Source organism: Pezoporus flaviventris, unplaced genomic scaffold (assembly GCF_033815535.1).
Source record: "Pezoporus flaviventris isolate CSIRO_AGI_PZ_B2104156 unplaced genomic scaffold, CSIRO_AGI_Pfla_v1 ptg000041l, whole genome shotgun sequence".
In the NCBI taxonomy this organism is placed as follows: domain Eukaryota; kingdom Metazoa; phylum Chordata; class Aves; order Psittaciformes; family Psittacidae; genus Pezoporus; species Pezoporus flaviventris.
Window position 1 is genome coordinate 8,752,959 of NW_026892589.1, and position 19,240 is coordinate 8,772,198.

The 19,240-nt window shown below is 39.8% G+C and overlaps 1 protein-coding gene and 1 long non-coding RNA gene across 6 annotated transcripts in view; one reads left to right on the top strand and one right to left on the bottom strand.

Annotated features, from left to right (window-relative positions):
* The window catches only part of GALNT9 (polypeptide N-acetylgalactosaminyltransferase 9), a 225,730-nt gene extending 208,610 nt beyond the window's left edge, over positions 1–17,120 (top strand). For all 5 annotated transcript variants that reach the window (XM_061466120.1, XM_061466121.1, XM_061466122.1 and 2 more), the window contains 5 exons: positions 1,708–1,893; positions 5,281–5,418; positions 7,665–7,760; positions 14,463–14,630; positions 15,314–17,120. In XM_061466120.1, the coding sequence (XP_061322104.1) occupies positions 1,708–1,893; positions 5,281–5,418; positions 7,665–7,760; positions 14,463–14,630; positions 15,314–15,460 (735 nt within the window). In that variant the 3' untranslated portion in view covers positions 15,461–17,120. The remainder of the gene's footprint in view (positions 1–1,707; positions 1,894–5,280; positions 5,419–7,664; positions 7,761–14,462; positions 14,631–15,313) is intronic.
* Positions 16,385–18,278, bottom strand: LOC133275868 (uncharacterized). The gene is made up of 3 exons (XR_009745709.1): positions 17,943–18,278; positions 16,774–16,872; positions 16,385–16,486 (listed from the first exon to the last, which is right to left on the bottom strand). It is a non-coding gene; the product is annotated as an uncharacterized LOC133275868 (long non-coding RNA).
* Between the last annotated feature and the right edge of the window lie 962 nt (positions 18,279–19,240).

Sequence of the window (19,240 nt, forward strand, 5' to 3'; positions counted from 1 at the left end):
AAGTGTACTGCTCATTTCCCTGTCTGACCATGAAAATCAATTAATCCCTTTCTTTTTTCATAGCACTTCCCCTTTGCACTGGAAACCTCAGCATATGTCAGGCCAAATTTACGAGTGGTGCGTTTTTCAGTGTATTTCATTTATCAAATGTAAATTCTAGTGGCCAGTGATTTACTGCAGAACCGTTTGGAAAGCAGCAAATACGTATTACCTATCCGAGTATTTAGGAAAAAAGAAAGGCAAACTGGAGCAGAAGATTTTATCTGCCACTTCCCAAGCAATTTATCTTTGTCCCCAGGAAGGCAGCTTAGGTGAGGAACTGGCCCAGTGTTATTCTGGAGTGCATCTTGCCTAGAAATGAGCTCTTATGCTCTTCTGTGACTTCGGAAAGCAATGGATTATTGCTTGTGTTTTACTACCTTTTATTTATTTCAGCTACATTATAGCACTGGGTGCAGACCGGAGGGAACTGAAAGGCGTAAGCTTCGCTCACCCTGCATCACTCCATATCTCACTGATTCAAAGAGAAAAGACCTTATTGTTTCCCATCCCAGAGTTCAGACAGTAAATAATCAACAGGACAAACCTGTGCAGTACATCACAGCTGTGCCTAAGTGTTACCGTCTCCACAGTCCCTTTTTCCATCTTCATCAACTCAGGGGTAGAGAGATAAGTAGCCATTTATTGCTTCTGATGTGACCAGGCTGCAGGTAAAGGTACACAGAAGAGTTGCACCAGGGGTTTCTCCTCCCCTTGCTGCTGGCAGGTAAGAGCTGAGGGGATATAGGAGCACTGGGTGAGAACTGCATCTGTTGTACTCACATCCACTGCCAAGTGCAGCAGCAACCCCTGTTGCTAAATAAATGTGTTTCACTTAATGGCCAGATTCATCAGGGCACCCTAAGCTTAGACTGGAGTCTTTATTCTTGGGTAAGATTTCCATGGGACGTCCTGTACTGACCAGGTAAGTAAGTGCTTGTTTCTTACTGATGAAGGTAGGACAAAGCACGTCTGTGATGGGAGAATTGGTGTACTGAAAATCAGTGAAGCCTGCAGTGGTTGGATTAGAAAGAGTAATTGACTGACTCACAGTCAAAGTCTTAAGTTTCCATAATGAGCAAGTAAGTGTGTTTCTATGCCTTTTTTTCTGGTTGTATTGTGCATGTGGGTAATTTGTTTCCTTTTATTTCCCAAAGGTAGTGTTTAAAACCCCACATAATAGATCGTGATGTGGAACAGGTAATCTGAAATACTGATATACACTAAATGTGCATCAGACTTTTCTGGCAGTCACATTTAAACTATTAAAAGTTTGTTGATTTGGAGAGCAGATGCAGTAATCCCCATGTAGACAGACAGACGACAGAACTGATTTTTTGAAGTTTCAGTAAAAAGCATTAGGTTAATTAGTCCCTGTGATAGAGGCTGCCGCCTTACAATTTGTCTTCTGCCTGATGGTCCCAAGGACAGTGACAGTATGGGGAAGGACTTGCATATCTGTGGCATGTAAATTTATGTACCTAACACAGCCAGGTGCATTCACCTTGGACTCATCTGTAGCCAGTGTGTCCAGAGAAAGGTAAGTTGGATGGTTGTTCGATGGTGCCCATCTCTGACTGAGGAATGCTCTACATACAGCCTCTGAAAAGAAACAGAAGAAAACAAACCAACCCCCCTCAACATGTGATTTGTTATTTCTTCTCCCAGGTCTGGCAATGTGGAGGAAGCATGGAGGTGTTACCCTGTTCCCGCGTGGCACATATTGAACGCACAAAGAAACCCTACAACAACGACATCGATTACTATGCAAAGCGCAACGCCCTGCGGGCTGCTGAGGTCTGGATGGATGACTTCAAGTCGCATGTTTACATGGCATGGAACATCCCCATGGCAGTAAGTACAGGTTACGCTCTCTCCCAGCCAGAGGCAGGAACGTGGATGGGTGTTCCTAGTTAGCTCTTGGAGGTGAAGGATAATTACTACAGGTGTACCAAGTGGGCTTAGCTTAAGGGGAAGAGTGCTTCCGTGCTGGTGCATGCTTAATATGAAGAGTTTGGCCATGTAAACTTGCTTCCTCAGTGTAAGTTTTGTTGTACACCCAGGAGCAGCGACACAGATTTATAATTTAACTGGTGCAAAATGTTCCAGGTTTATGTGCTTCCTCAGAAGAAGTCATTAATTTGGGATGCCATTAAACTTTGAGGTGTTCATATGCTACAGCGGTGAGGACTCCGGAAATGTCTGTAAATAAATATCATCATTCATCGTGGGGCTCAATAGACCTCACAAGCATAAAAAACAAAGTATGTAATAAAAGAATCACACGTTAAGTAGTTTTACTGTCTACAGGCTGTGAGTTGCAATGTGGACACATTCTGTTTCTCACTGTGCATACGAATTGTAGATGGCATGTGGGGGCCTCTAGGAATCCATGTAATATAAATATTAGATAAACTGTAGGTTCAATTTATCACTTTATTCTGTAAGTATATCACATGCTACATCTCCACTGAGCATAATTCCTGGAGAGGAGAGGGATGTTATATCCCAGGCAGGTGGAAGCTGACTGCTGCTGTATTCTTTAGTGGTATTTGCATCCAAATTATTCATGTGAAGGGGCACAGGGAGAGCAGCTGAGGGAAAGCATGCTCCAGTCTGCAGGTAATGGTGGTTTAGTGAACCCTTGCATGAGGGGCTGGTCCAGAGCTGATTGAAGCACATGGAAACAGGAATGTTCCTACCAGAACGGGAAGGTAAGTCTTTGTGAATGTTCAGTTATGATACAGAGTCCACCAAAGTCACGGGAGTCTTGTCAGAGACTTCATAGGATTTAGACTGTGTCCTAAATATCCACATACTAAATATGTCCTTTGGGATCTAGGTACAGTTTTTGTTCATTCCTGCTGTGGTGTTGCAAATACCTATGCCTCAAGAAGCCATGTTTCATTCTTCTCCATGTGATGTCTGAATATGTCCAATGTTCGCATGTGTCCAAACTGCGCTCAGTGCTGTTCAGTGTCAGACACTCTGTGTAAGGACTCTATGAAGATGTGTTTTGGTGACTTCTTTTGGCATGAGAGGTAATTGCAGAGAATTAGTTTGCCTTGACAAAGTAACTTCTTTCCCACACAAGGATTCCATGATTGCTGGAGGGAAACAAAGCAGCGTCCATTTAAGTTTTTAGGGCCATTTAGGCCCTGTCTGCATCTACTTGATAAAACAGTTTCAATCAGATGAAAAAGTAACCTTGGTAAAATTGTTTGCTTGATGCCATCTCAAAGGAATTCTGGGAAAAGACAAGATATTAAATAAGCATTTACCCCCCAAAACATGATTTCCTTTAATCTCTCTGAGATTACTCATTGATGTAGTTTTCTGCACTGAGCTATACAGCAGTGCTTGTAAAAAAACCCTGGCACATCTACATTAAGAGACAGAAAGTCAGCAGAAGTACTGAACATTAAAATTTTCTTTCCATAAAATAAATTGATTAATTGATAAAATGTGCATCATAAAAATAACCCCATTAGCTCTCAGGAAAAGGAAGTGAATGTTAGTGTTCACAGAGTTATTCCACTGTAGCATTCAACCCAGAAGACCGTTCAACCCAGATGACTAAGAAGTACTGTATTGTTACAAGCCACAAGAAAAACCTTCTGCAGGAGAACTAGAAACCACATTGCTTGGTTGTAAAGAATATGTCCACATTCTAAATGCTGTGGGCACCTCATTCTTGTGCCATCACATTGTAACCTGAATGTGATGACTGCAGCTAATACAGAAGTAAGCACTGTGCTATCGTAGCTGCTCTGTAGAAAAGGCACCACAAATAGGGCTCTGTACTGCCTCGTTCTAGAATAGGGCAGAAAGGAGGGAAGTAAAATACATGTTTTGTCCCATACCAAACCCCATCCAAATTAACCCTTTCATAATTCATGGCATCTTTTCCACAGCTCACTCCTTTCCAAGTTACTGAGGATCTGTGCATAATGTGTGTCTTGATCAGCAGATGATCTTTGGACACATATGCAAGATCGTATTCCTGTAACCTTCAGCAGTGGGTCAGCATAGTGTTAGTTTAGTTAACCAAGTAGTTGGTTTGCCCCTGCTTATGATCTGTTCCTTGACAATTTTAGTGATAAAGAAATCTTATATTGCAGGATTTATTGTGCTGAGTGCTTCCAAGAATTGCTCTCCTTCCACGTAGCCTGAAGTTGTACGTAAATTAACATTCATTTGAATGGATGCTGCGTAGAGAGCTCATGACAAAGTATGCATCAGCAAATAGCAGTGAGCACAGCAAACTCTTTATGTGGCAAATAGAAAAACCTGTTCAGTATTACACTTGTATTCTCTCCTGAAAATGAAGCATCTGTTGGGGATTCTAATAAACCCTGAGCTAAGATTTGCTGCTGTCTTGTAACCCTGCATTAGACACAATTTGTAAACTGTACAGGAATCATTCTGGAGGAAATGTACCTCAAACAGATCCATGCACAAGTCCCTGGGATCAGTCCATTTGATTCATATAGTGTCGGAAAAGATTTTTAGATGAGGTAATTCTTGCTGTCTTAATGTTGGACTGTGATGATTTGTAACAGTTTAAATCAACAGACGCTACCTCAGGACCTGGCATTTCCTAAATGGCTGGATTTGATCATACTGATTTGACTCTCCCAGCCTGTGTTTTTCATGGGATTTGAATTCAAACAAGAATTAGATTCTGAAGCAGAATTACAAAGAAGGTTTTGTGCATTTTATGGCTTAGGTCTGCAAATGAGCTCCATTTCCAGTAAAAGCTGAATGCTGGTCTATGCAAATGTTTAATGGAGCTTAATGACTTTTTGAGCAGCTCTGCTTTGAAGTTTTAACAGGTCTGTTCTGATCTCATTTACATTAGTGAATACCCAAGGCTGTTACTAGAGTAAACCATGATCACACTGCCATATCTTAGGTCAGAATTACTGCCTAAATTCCTAATGAATCTAAAAGCAAAAGAGTTCAGTTTGATTGCAAAAACTTGGAATCGCTGTAACAGCATTCTTATTGTATTCTTATTATTTTGATTTATGCTTGGTTTTTGCTTGTTATCTTTTTTTCACTGACTTTCGTTATTATTTATTGTCTGTTCTCAACAGTAGCTGTTTGATAAGCTGCTACTTACGAAAGAGAGAAGGAAATACAGCTTGGTATACAAAATGAACTCCAATTCAGTTTCAGTAGAGAAAACACCTGTATAGTCAATGCAGCGAGATTTCTTTATTCTTTCTCTCTTTGTAGAACCCTGGAGTTGACTTTGGAGACATTTCTGAAAGAATAGCTCTACGACAGCGACTGCAGTGCCGGAGTTTTAAGTGGTACTTAGAGAACGTCTATCCTGAAATGAGGGTTTATAATAATACAGTCACTTATGGAGAGGTACTGTATGTCTTTGAAAAATACATCATGGCTGCATTAGAGCAGTCCTTTCATCTTAGTGGTGGGTATCAGGATGTACAGAGCAATTTCAAGTCAGCACAGTAGTAGGAAAAGAAATGCCCTCTCCTGTGTTTAATCACCACTAAGAAGTGTGGCTTTGAGAAGCTCTGTCCCTCTTGCTGGGGTATGATTGTGTAATGATGATACACAACCTCCTTGGTTTTTGCTTTAAGACGGAGCAGATGAGAACATAAATTTGGGGTAATTATTTCCCAAATAGGATGCCATAGACATCCTCAAGAAAACATCGGCAGTCAAGACAGCTATAATAATTACAGTTAATGAGAACAGTTGAGTTTGCTGAATTATTTTTAGGTAAAGAATTACCCTTTGTTTGGGTTTTACCAAACTACCTGAAGGATTACTTTATTAATCATTTTTGCATTCCTCATTGTTCAGCATAAAAAGCAACATAGGCTTGCTCAGATTATGAGGTGAGGCTACCATTTGGCAGGTCTTTATCTCATCCTGAAAAAGTCAGAGGAAAACCAGTTTTTCTGCTTTGTGCTCAGAATCTGTATTTTCATTGTCACTTGGGTACCAGTACTGAGTCAGACCCTGGAACACCTACTCAGAGGCAGATGAGTGGATAGGTTATTTAACCTTACTGAAATGCTGGATCTAAACATGTTAAAAATGTGTAGGTGTTTCAGTTGACCTCAGCTCTCTGAAACATTTCTTCCTCTGATGTGAGCCAATCTGAGTTCCTGCATACGCTTGACCCCCGTATGCAGCAAAGTCAGATATCCCTTCTGTAATTCTTTGAATCTATCATGTGCCTGTGATGTAAGGACTGCTGTCACGACTGTGAACTGGGGTGAAGTTCTAGGAGCTCTCCTGCTGCTTAATGTTTTTACAATTCTCTTTTAATTGTCTACTTGAACTACAATTAAATCCGAAGGCAATATATTTTCACACAAGACAACTAAATGGACATTCTTCCTTTCTGTTCCATTTGATTGACTTCATGTAAGTCAGGCGCTTCAGCTACTGATATGAAGTGTAAGTTTTATTGCATAATATCACTTTGCATCCTAATATAAGTATCCCTGGCAGTAACTGAGGAAAGACATTTAGTACATTCAACAGGAGCTATTAGTAACTGTCAGCTCTAAGACAGCTGTTAACTGTGAGGAACATTGGCAGTTCTGCCAATGTTGTGTCAATTATACCAGACGGTTAGCAGGCTGGTCTCTAAAAAGAAGTTTGTTTCTGTTAAGTGGTCACATAGAAGGTTCTTGAGTCAAACAGGAAGTTTAGTGATGCAAGCATCTAATTCACTAAAACTTGTAATAAAATAGAACACACAAGCTATTTAGCTAGTATAAACTGGCATAGTTCCCTTTCAGTCTTGCATGCCTGCAATGAAAAAACTAGAGGCTTCATTCTAAATGACATCAAGTTGTTATTAAATACTTTCTCTTCTGCTTATTTTCTTGGAGGAAAAATATGTCTGGATTTTAGTGAGTTTAAAGGAAAATAAATGTATTGAGTAGATGTGAAACAGATTGAAACAGTAGTAAAAAAATGTATTCTCTAGTGACTAAATTCACATTTTTTTAAAGCCATGCCATAAAGCTGTCTTCATCCTCTTTAGCCTTTATAGTACCTGAGTCATAAAATAAACCTTCTCAGATTTAACTGTTGAACCCCCTTATCTGATCAGATCCCCTGTTATGCTTCTATACTGTAATATCAAGAATTACTTACTGTTTTTTCCATCACTTCATGCAGCAGCTATTCCTGTATTATGGGGGCAGCCAGACAAATACTTCACAGTCTAAACGAAAGTCATCTGTTGACTGTTTCAAAATATCTAAATAACTTCTTGTTTAAGAAGTTATTGCTGTATCCTTTCACAGTGATGTGCTTTATGTCACTTCTGTACATAGCCTTATACTTTATTCTCAATTCCAGTAGAATGTTTTCATATGGGGTTTTTTGTTTGTATATGAGCACTAGGCACAAACAGAATGGTGCTACAGCAGGTTGTCCAAATTGTGTCTCTCCTGGAGCAAAGTCACTACTGGCATCCTGTCATACCTCGAGAATAAGCATTCTCAATAAGAGAAAAACAGTTTTACATTGTTTCAGTAGCTGTAGTGCAGCTCAGATTTAGCTGTATTGGACTTGCATTATACAGATTAATTTCTACTACAACTGTTTTCTTTCTGATCTGGTTACAGGTGCGTAACAGCAAAGCTAGTGGCTACTGCTTAGATCAGGGAGCTGAAGAGGATGACAAAGCAATCCTTTACCCATGCCATGGAATGTCTTCTCAGGTAAATGGTTAAAATCCCATCATTAGTAAAAAAAAACTTAAAGAATTTTCAGAAGAAACAAAAAGTAATTTGGTTTATTTGATTTGAGGTTGGCAGCATATTCCTGAGATGCAAAGGAAAATAACTGGCTTTACTCCAGTTTTTCTGGGTGCCCTTTCCAAGGCTGTTCAGCATGTGAATCTATACATTGAAGATGCTAGTTAGGAAAACAGAAGAATCATTATAATTTGTTTTAGTAACAGAGAGATCCACCACAGATCTATGAATTTAGACAGTTTGAGTGAGCAGCTCTTCTTGTTATGACTTGTTCTAGGAATAGTACCTCTTTAAATTAACTGTTCATTGGTCCTATTGGTTCCTATGCAGAAATGATTTAGCAAGCTGCTGATGTGATTCCTCAAGTAGGAAAATGTTAAGCACGCATTTAACATCAACTTCAAAGGGAATTAGGAACATCTTTTAAGTTAATGCTTTTCTAGCGTAGAATTCTTTTTCACTGGTCCCTGTGTGTATTATTATTTTCTCAGAGGTGTCTGAAGAGTCTAAAATTGTATTTCTTCTTCCCACACTCACAGTGGTGTTACTTGTGTTTTAAATACAAGTTGGGTATTATTTAAATCCAGGACTTGAGCTTCCTCTGAAATGTAATTCTAGTTTCTTTTGAAGTACTGTCTGAATCAAAACCACGTTAATGAACATTCTCATGTGTAAATAAACTCTGACCTTATCACAGACTTAACAACTATCTGGAGTTCAGTCATACATACATTGATTTGATTCCTGGCTCATCCGTCACCTTGGAGGAATAACAAGAGTCACAAAATACAAATATTGCCCATAGTGCTTAATTGCAAGCTGGTGAGGGAGTCACACCTGATTAGAGAGAAGGGCCAGTAATTCCTACTGACAAAACGTCCACCCTTGGCAGGATTCTTATGAAACATTTGACTGACGCTTTCCTAGTAGAAGCAGAAGGAACAGCCTTTCAGTAAGGTAACAAAATAGTGTTGCTTAATTAGATGTAAATGAGCCTCTCAAGAAGACTCTCGTTAGAGGTGTTAAGGCACTCAGAGTTCAGTCTCTTGCTCTATGCTAATTCTGACCAGAAAGCTGCAAATTCATGTCCTTCCAGAAAGTCCCTTTGCAACATCTGATGTCCCATCATCATGCTAACGTTGGAAGAGTAATAAAATAACTGGTTCTGACCACAATTTATTTTGCAATTTAAGTCCCTAACCTACTTGTTTGCCTCTACAACCCTTGTTTTATACAATATGTTTTGGCTTCCAGAAGAAAATACATGAGGGTGTAAGTTACTGTGAATTTATTGGAAAAGAAGTACAATGTGCCTAGCTTCTCCTGACTTAACTCTTGTAAATCTGGGGGCATGAAGCAGTTCACCTCTCAGCCTCCAGCTCTGACCAATTTTTTCCATTAAGGAACATGTAATTTTCCTTTTAGTAAGATGTAAATCTGGTGCCTAGTAAAGGATGCCTTTTGACTTATGGGCCCTAGACTAGACACTGGGCAGCTCTTCTCAGATGCAAATAACAATACACAAATTATTTATTCCTCCAGAAGATGAAGTTGGGTCATGACCAATTCAATCTCTTCTGGCTCTCTTCTGCTGTGGGTCTTCAGTATCCTGTATATGTGAATGTTCTGAACAAGCCTGAAAAGCTAGTTTTAGACTGTTACAGCCACAAGCTAGAGCTCTTTTGTTACTTGCACTGCACAAACACATAACAAGAGGAAGTCACTCTTCCCAAACCCTTAAAATCCAAAGTATCCCATGTGTGTGAGAATTATGAAAGTATGCGGAAAGGTAGAAAGTTAATCTACCAAATCATCCTGCAGCACTTTCCATTTCCCTTTAAAGAAACAGGAAAAAACAAAAGTTATCCCTCAGATACCAAGCAGAAGGCAGAGGTGATGTTCTATCAGAGTATTTCACAGACAAGCATGGGTTGGAGCCACTCAGAGGCAGCCAAGTTAATTAATGATTACATAGCTGGAAAACTTCTATCATCCCACACCACAATTCACAAAATTAATTCAGTATGAGAACCACAGCTGCACAAACCCTCATCAAGGATATTCAAGCACATAGCATGAAAGGTGTTGACAGCAAGCGTTTTAATATATTAAACAAACATTTTTAAAGCCCCTCTTCTCATCAGCCTGGGTGAGCATAATTGCCTGTTATGTTTAGCCTTCAGTTTCTGACATTTTTCATGTCAAGCACAGGGCATGAATTACCCCAATGAGTTGAGATGTGGGTTAGTTGTACATGCCTGCTGCATATATACAAATATAAACATGGAACTCGTTTACACCAGGTAGGTTATCACTGGTGCTTAATGCATCCTACCAGTGTGAAAGTCTCTCATTTTTCAGCTACAGCCTTTCTTGGTTTTCATATTCTTCAATTCTGACAAGCAGTTTTAGTGATTTTAGCATACACATGGTTCTACTGAAAAAGAAAGCTGAATTAGGAGTAAGAATACTGTTCATCTGTGATAAAATGCTCTTTTCTTGTACTTCTTGCCCTTCTTCTACTTCTTGCTCTTCTATTTCCCTTGCATATTGCACACCTCTGAATGGTGGTGTCCTGCACTGCCAGTGAAAAATAAAGCCACCCCACTGTTACTGCTCCATGAACAAAATGCCTTTCCCTATGTGTATTCTCAAGATCAGATCTTACCATGATAAATCACATCTTTTCAATGACACCAGCTTTTAAATGTCTTTATTCAAACTGGGACAGGCTCTTTTATGGATGCGCTGGAATGCATTTAGTATGAGTTTACATCAATTTAGCTTGATTCATTTGACTTGAGCTAAGTCAGGATAAGCTAACAACTAAGAATATCCAGACATCAGTCTAAGTTGATTTCAGAACTCGTTTCGCAGAAATATAGTGTCCTTTTATATGTGGATCTGAAGTTTGAGTCTAATCCCTTTCAGGAGAAACTGTTTGCAAATACTGCTGGGAGAAACAGTCTAGGGCTAGAAAAAATTCAGAAAACGGGGAACATACTGGGGGTCTTGACTGTCTTGCCTCTGCATGTGGCCTCTCTTGTGTGATCACCTGTAAAGCTCATGGTTCCATAGCATTACATAATACCCTTTTGTTGTAAAAGACATTTTAAGAGAGGGGTGACAGACACTACCCCCCAAAAAGTGGAATGTGGTGTTTTAGAAGCTTATTAGAATGGTTATAGGACATGCAGGTTTTGAACCATCTGAGGACACTTACACAGCCTCAGTGGAAATATTTCACTGTCTCGGAGTCTGTCTCAAATGCTGTGATGTGGAGCTGATTATACGGTATGTGAAAGAAGAGGACAACTTAATAAAATGGCATCTTGGGATAGAAGGGCCCTGGTGAACAGCCTCCTTCTCCGCCCTCCTCTCTTCCCTTTCACACCAAGAGAAAGACCAGGCACTGCAGCAGTGAAAGCAGAACTCCCTCTGCATTGAGATCAAGAAGAAAGAAGGGAGCTCTCGACATGATGATTCCTGGAGCTCGCAGCTACACAAACAGATGGGAGTAAGAGGAGATGAAAGGCTTTACTTAAACTGTTGCTTGAGGCCAGGCATTTAACATTTTGCTTGGTAGAGCTATGGTTTTCCATAGTGGCACACTAGGGAGTTGGTCTGATTGCTTAGAGTGGGGTGGATGAAAAGGAATTTTAACTTGCAGGAAGCGGTAGGTGAGATTCTGTAACAACCCTGGAAGTTTGGTAACTTGTCACCACAAGACAGATCACAAGTATTCTAGAGACTTAAGGTATTTCTGATGCTTGTGTAGCTCACTGTTTCAGTTTCTGTGTCAGCTTACAGCTTATCTTCACCTGCAGGGCCAAACAGTAAAGATTTCCTTTTGCTTGGAGAACAAGAATGTGAGAGAAGAGTTAAATTTAGTGCAGAAAGCTACCAAACCCACACGTGTAACTGTTTCCTACTATTACCTGCTGTTATTTTTTGCTTTTTTTTTTTGACTTGACTGGAAATTAGCAGGAATGGATTTTGTAAAGTCAAATCCTTCAGTTAAAAGCTGCCATTTACTTATCACGTTGCTCCTGGAGGATCACCTGCCACAGGCAGCATCGCTATTTCTGAAACAGATATGGTGGCTTTGATAAACAACCTTTGACATCTTTTCCTTTCTGTTCAGATTTCTGAATGTTGAAGGGAGAACTATCTTATGTTATCATGGGTACAGCAGATAGCATCAGGATTAGATCTTGGAGTATTTAATAGAGCACTTAGCTTCAGTGTCTTTTATGTGGATCCTTCAGCTCTTCTCAGATAAGAGAAAATCTGAGTGAAGGTCCGTCCTCATTTGATGTGTAAAACTGTCTCAGTTCTGTCACACAACTGCCACTTCCAATATTGAAGAAAGTTTGTAATAGAGTTGGTGTATCTTCCACTGCTAAGGCAAATGCAGAGATGGTACTTTCTGCTTTGACAGGCTTCTGATCAACAATGGCTGTACATGGCAACTGTGCTGCAGAGCACATGCAATTCTAGCCACTGAGATTCTAAAGACAAGACTATTTATACCATTTTAATATCAGTACAGAAAATACTGCTCATCTGAAACCACAGGGAAAATTGATCCTACACTATGGAGCAGGCAACCTGTTATGAACAGTGGTGCTGATTATCTGGATAAGGCAAAGCCAACCAGGTTGCTAGAAGGTATTTTGGGACCTGCAGAGATATAATAAAGACTGCAAGATGAAAGCATACCTGGTCAGTTGGAAGTTTCAGCTGCTCCGTTCATGTGAACTCTGCTGAGTACTCATTAGATATGAGAAGTGTGAAATACTTGCTTGAGCTTTTTCTACTTATGTCCCCTGTACTCCATAAGTAAAAATGTGTGTTGATTTAGTGTGTACAGACAATGCCTCAAGAATGATAATGCTCACACCAAGGAGCATCTTCATGTGGTTATCACTTTGCTTTCTCTGATGTAGGCTCTCTTCTAACCCTGCACTTCACATGGTTGCTCCAAACAGAGGTGGCAGGTGGGAAAATGAGCACATACTCTGTCAGAGGGCATATGGTCTGGGAGTAAGCAGACTATGCTCTTTTACTAGCAAGATACGATTATTCGCAACATGATTCCTCTGAGGTTAATAAGGATGGTAGTAGAAAGATAGACTCCAATTTGAGGGGGTTTGATTGACTCTTAATGATATCTCATGCACTGGACAGTCACATCCAATAAATGGCAGCACTTCTGACCTTCCTTCCCTTTTTTGTTAAGTAATTTCAGCCATATAACAGCAGTAAGACCAGACAGGCAGTGAATTTCCTGGGTGATAACTGCATTTCTTCAGTGGCTCAGATCTTAACCCTGCAGTATCCAGCTTCACAGCATAGAAGCCATGTACCTGACTTCATTTTGCAGTCTTTGGCACCTGGGTGCTGCACTTGACTACTTCTAGGGTAAGGAGGGCAAAATATGCTGATGTAATGATTCCTCATTTAAACAGAAAAGAAGTGAGAAGTAGGTGTGTCTGATTTGACATGCTGGCCTGCTGCCAAATTAACATGGTGCATTTTCATTTTAATGTGCTTTGGCGTCTCCCTCAGTAGGCTCTCCCTTAGCTACATAAGAAGTAATAGTAATTAAGGGGATTACTTATAAATTCTTGCAACTTGTAAATGAGGAATCCATTGCTATCATAGTTATTTCAGTGCAGTGTGACACAGAGTGAACCTTTCCCCTCTAAATGAGCATCCTAAAACCACCTGTAAGGTTTTGAGGCTTTATTAGAATACAGGTTGAGACAAACTTCAGATCTAGAAGAGGCAGATTTCTTTTCTCTCTCACACAGAGATTGTAAGAGACCATTATGTTACCTTCTAGATATGGATTTTTGTTTTCCTTGAGCACCATTTTACTGTGAAGGACTTGAGGCAAGTGAAATCATCACTTAAAACAAAAGAAAGGTTAAAAAACAATATAGACGTCTGTAAAAATTAACACTGATTGTGCTTGCCTAAGTTTATTAAAGAAACCCCTCTAAAATAAATGGCCCTCACCTGAAGCTTCTAAGTACAGCCAGCAGCATTTACAACCTCACTAAACTGCACAATATTTAATCCTCAAACAAAACTGAAATACGAGAGTGAGATTCTTTATGATGTGGGCCTGAAGCACATGTTAGCAAATTTGCTGCTGTTTTCCTCATGATTTCTTTTTTTCCTCTTATATTTTTGAATCCTGGTTGCATGGTTGGATTTTTTTATTTACAAGAACTAATTAGACTTGTTGCTATCAATAGCTCCTAACAGAGCTCTTAAGAACAAAGTGCACTGACAAATTGACATTGTGTCTTGTTAAACCAACTCCTGCTGAGTGGGTATGATTTACATACTGATTACTTCACTTTCTTGAGTGCCCTTTTGCAGTGAAATAGGGGTTGGGGAACAGAGGTGTGAAACAAGGGAATATTGTGCCCTTCAAGAGACCTGTCTTGGTAAAACAGGTTTCCCAGGCTTTGCCCTTGAACACGGTATGCCAGACTAGGAAGGTCCCAACACACAGCAGGACAAAGGACTCCTCCTCACCAGTGCTTGGGGCAGAACCTGGCAGAGGAGTCAGCTGCAGGCTGACTTTGTGCCCCTCACTGGGGTCCCCTGGGCTGCAGTTAAAGACTTCCCTTCCTTTCCTTTCTTCCCTAGCTTGTCCGCTACAGCTCCGAGGGTGTTCTGCAACTGGGGCCACTGGGCTCCACAGCCTTCCTGCCTGACTCAAAATGCCTTGTTGATGACGGGAAGGGGAGGACACCAACACTGAAGAAGTGTGAAGATGTCCTGAGGCCAGCACAGAGGTTCTGGGATTTCACACAGGTAAAGAAGAGTTCAGGGACAGGTTGCAGAAATAAGCTGGAGAGGAATGCTGCTCTAGAAAGTATCTAATGGAAAACAAAGAGGCCTTTAGAGGAACTCCCCCATATGCCTTCTAGAAATAGTCAAATATCTTTTCTATAGGTCATGTGCTATCCAGGAAGTTTCTTGTATTATTACTAGGAAATTTTAGTTATCCTGTCTTGGAATATTCTCAATGTTTGTAGTGTAAAGAACATATGTGTAAAATTTTTTGTGTCCCCAGGTATTTTTACTTCTAGAACTTTTATAGGATTTTTCTAACCTTTTTTTTCCAGGAATTTTTAGACATAAGGCTTTAAACTAAGTTTCAGAACTTTCAAAGGCATTCTTACAGTTTCTGGGATTTCCTGTATCTTGGGGTCTGTAGGGATTCTCTAGTGCTTTTTCGAGACTTCCTAGTGCTTTCTGTGGAATTTTCTAGACATTCCCAAATCTGGAATTATCAAGCATCTGTGTTGGCAGTTTCTTTAGATTATCTGACTTCTCCTAGGAATTTCTAGTTCGTCCTAGGGACTTTTCTCACTTTGTATACAGAACTTCACAGGCATTTTATAGTGTTTTCTGGGGATTTACAGATGTAGCACTATTTTTCTTCTCATCTTTTCACCTTTTCTAATCCATCTTTCCTTCTTCTTTTTTCTCAGAACGGTCCAATCATCAGCAGAGACACTGGCCGTTGCCTAGAAGTGGAAGTGTCAAAGGATGCAAATTTTGGGCTCAGATTAGTTGTACAAAGGTGCTCGGGGCAAAAATGGATGATTAGAAACTGGATAAAACACGGCCGACACTGACTGCTGGGGCTCAGAAGTTGCCTCTCTTGCCGTTGTCCATTGCTCAGTGTCCCATATCTTGCAAGGTATTTGTCTTAAAGCAGACTAGTCTGAACTGGACTTGACTTGGCTCTCAAGTCCTCCACAGCTGGGCATTCAAAGTGAAAAAGAAAGAAGACAAAGAAAAGCAGATGCATACATGCCCTATTTGACTCTTCCTTGCTCTGGTAGATGACCTGGGAAGCTTAACAAGAGTTTTCTGTTGATTTGGAAATCTTGTGAAGATCAGAACACAGCAGAAAAGTGGGTTCCCTAAGCTCTCCTGGAGAAATTGGCAGGCAGATGTTTCTGTGATGAGTTGAGAGATCCCAATACTGCCTCATAAAGAGAGTTCTCTGATGGGTAGCTTTTTAGCTTTAAGTTATTGACTGGTGCACAACTCCTATGGTGAATAATCACGTGCCTTTTTTATTGTACTTCGTATAAAAGGGGACTGGTCAAATCCTACCTTTTCAGCATGTCTGGTTCATTGTACTCAACAAGATCTGTAAATAACACTGGAAATATAATATATGATAAATTTCAAGGTTGATTGTTTAGGAGTCTCTGTTTCTAGAAAGAGACTGTTCTGCAAATGTTTACAGGTGGTTCTCAACCTTCAAGCTGCTAAAAAGCAGCATTTTAGAGACCTCTTCTAGTTAGACACAGGTAAATGTTGAATAGGTAAAATAGCCACATGCTCCATTATACTGCCACATTTCACATCTCTTGGCTGTAAAGGCATCACAATATAGCCCTTGCATATTTAACTGAGGCAGTAAATGTCATAGTAGAGGGATGAGTTTCTAGAGGCCTCAGTTTGGCCCACAGTCCCCAAGTACATAAGTGTAAGGTCCCACCCGCAGTGCTGTGGATGCAGGTACACTGTTGTGTTGTTCCAGAAGCTGCCTTGGAAGCTGGATACTCATGACTTCTTTCCAGAAGGTGACAGACTTAGGTGCCATCTGTAGAATGTAACAACTTGAATCCTCCGTTTCGTTACCCATACTGTGAAAATGTCAAATGTGAGCAAATATGCTTTGTGAGCACTGTCTGATTTTCTGAACAAACCAACAAAGTCTTTCAAGTATTTGAAAAACAAATAAAAACCTAGTGATAAGAGGGCAAATTAGAGCAAGAACTAGGAGCATATATAAATACTGTTACTCTGAAATACAAATATTTTAGTGTAGTTGACTCATTGACAGCATCTTTGTGAACCTGAATTTAATGATGTGTACAGTGGTTCATGCAGTATCTGTGCACAGGTAGTCAGAGCAATGACAAGGGCTTACCCTGCAGGCTGTCAGAGTTGCTGACCACTGTCAATGTCAGCAGGCTTTGGATGCAGGTCCATGGCAGACAGCTTTTCATTTAGAGAAGATTCAGTCGTACTGAAAGAGAGAGAGAAATGGTATCTGTTAACTTCACTGTTTAATATTTTATAGTAATTTTTTAAAGAAGTTTTGTTTTACTGAGCCAGGGAAACGGGTAATTGCAGATACTGTGGTACTGTGAATCTTGGTGATCTGTTTCCTGAACAACTTCTGCCATTTCTATTTCAAGGCATGCTGAACAAAACAGAATGAAAACAAAGCCAATTTTTCAAGGGCATGATAGATAATAAAATACTTACTTTTAACATGCAGAATCCATCAGTTCTTGTCAACTCTGGGTTGGTATCTAGAAACCATATCACTATTTTGCCCCAAGTTTATTTTTGAAATGGAGCGTGTAAGATGTGATACAAAGCCAATTCTCCATGAGTTTATTTATGGCTCACGGCTAATCTTTAAATAGTCACATGATCAGGTTATGCATGAATATATACAAAAGAATCATTCTGGGTGAAATTCTAAATATAAAAATGCTTTAAATTCTGTGTTTATGGTTAGTTGAACATGACCTCTTGAATGGTGTAGTGAGACCTGGAGGGAGAGGTAGCATCTTTAATAAATCAAGCAATACAGTAAAAAATCATGGACATGCTCAGTATTCAAGCCTTGCTGTCGATCGTCAACAGGTGGGAAGCTTCAGGCTAAATACACATTGGGAACAGTTGCCCTGTATTTAACCTCCCATTAGACCATTTAGAAGGATAGGTACCATCACTGGATCAGGTGTTGAACGCTTTGTACAGGAGTTCTATTGCTAAGAGACTTTTCATCTTCTCTCCAGATAGTTCCTCCCTTTTAAAACTGTATGAAAGCTGTATTCTGTTTTTGTTTAGTCTGGTGGAGTTCTATGCCTTGAAACATTCTGGTGAGAGAGATGAGCAGGCAAAAGAAGGGAAAGACCAGTTTGAGCTTTCTGGGGAGTAACATCGCTGGTCATTCACATCATTTGTAGTCTTTCCAGTGAGTAAATGGTAACTATTTTATATGAAGATGGCTGAAAGCTGAAAGTAATTATCTATCAGTGTGACTACTAAATGCATAACAGAGTATGAAGTTACTGTACTGACCAGAAGCAAATATGCCACATGCCTCCCCCCTTTTTTTTCTTGTCTTGAATTGCCAATATACACTTGATCCTCCACAGTGGGGCAGCGAGCTTTCAAATCCTGGGTAAATGAAAAAGGCAGGCTGAATATTTGGAGGAATACCAGGTTTTAAATTTACTATCCTCAAAGAAATGTTGCATTTGTGGGTTTAGGGGATTTGAAGCTGAGAAGACCAGATAGATGTGTGTTTGCTGGTAAAGATTTCAGGCAAGTGTGGTAAGCCTTCACTATGATACCACAATGACAAACGTGAATTCTTTTTCTTGGAATGTTGCTACTGCAAATTTTGCTACTGCTTTCAGTGCCCAGTGCAAAGCATTTGAATGTGGCCACACTGTCTGACAAAGTGGTCAGTCCTGGCAAAGCCTGAAGTGCAGAGGCCACAGGCTGAAGAGGGCTAGTGAGAACCAGACTGTCCATATAAGAAGGAAAGCAGGGTTTCCTGATAGATAAATGGCTCTGAGACTTACAGAATAATATACAAGAATTCAAATAACTCTTAAATGTGGAGTTGGTATTTTCTGATTGTCATTTTTTAAAGATTTACTGAAATAATTTCTTAAATTTAAAAAACCACATCTGTTGGATTATTTTTACTTTAGTCTTTATCTGTGTGAACCACTGCTTTAGCTGTGGTGTAAACATGGTGACTCTGCATGTGAGAGGGTCTTAAATATTCTCTCATAAAAGGAATAATAATAAAAGAAGCCTTGAGTATTATCTCTTTTAACCAAAGCCTATGGGGTTTTTGTCAGTATTTCACCCCTTAACTATAATATGAAGTCCTGCTTAATGTTTTCAAATTAACAGTCTTGTTTCCCACAGTGCAGGAGTCCAGATATTATGATAAGTATTTAATGTATGTCTTGGAGAGAAAATTCAGCTAAAAATCTTCAGTTGCTATTTTATTTGATTTAGGAGATTGTGGAGTTAAAATACTAGGTCCTAGGAGGGAATAATAGAAGGTGAGAAAGAATACCAAGTCTAATATGCTGCTGGTGAACTAGATAGGATACTAGATAGTATAGTTTTACTGGCAAACCAGTAAAAATAATACTTTTCTAATTATGTAAAGAACCCTAAAAATTAGTTTGAGTCATTTGGGGGTGGGAGGGGGAAGCCCTTTCTGCTTTGATAGCCATAAACTGTTTTCCAATCTGAATTTATTCCTGGCTTTATTAAAGCCACTTGTTACTCCGCCAAAATTGTCCTCTAGCTTTACTGGCTCACTGGTCCCTGAAGCATGATAACCTCCCATG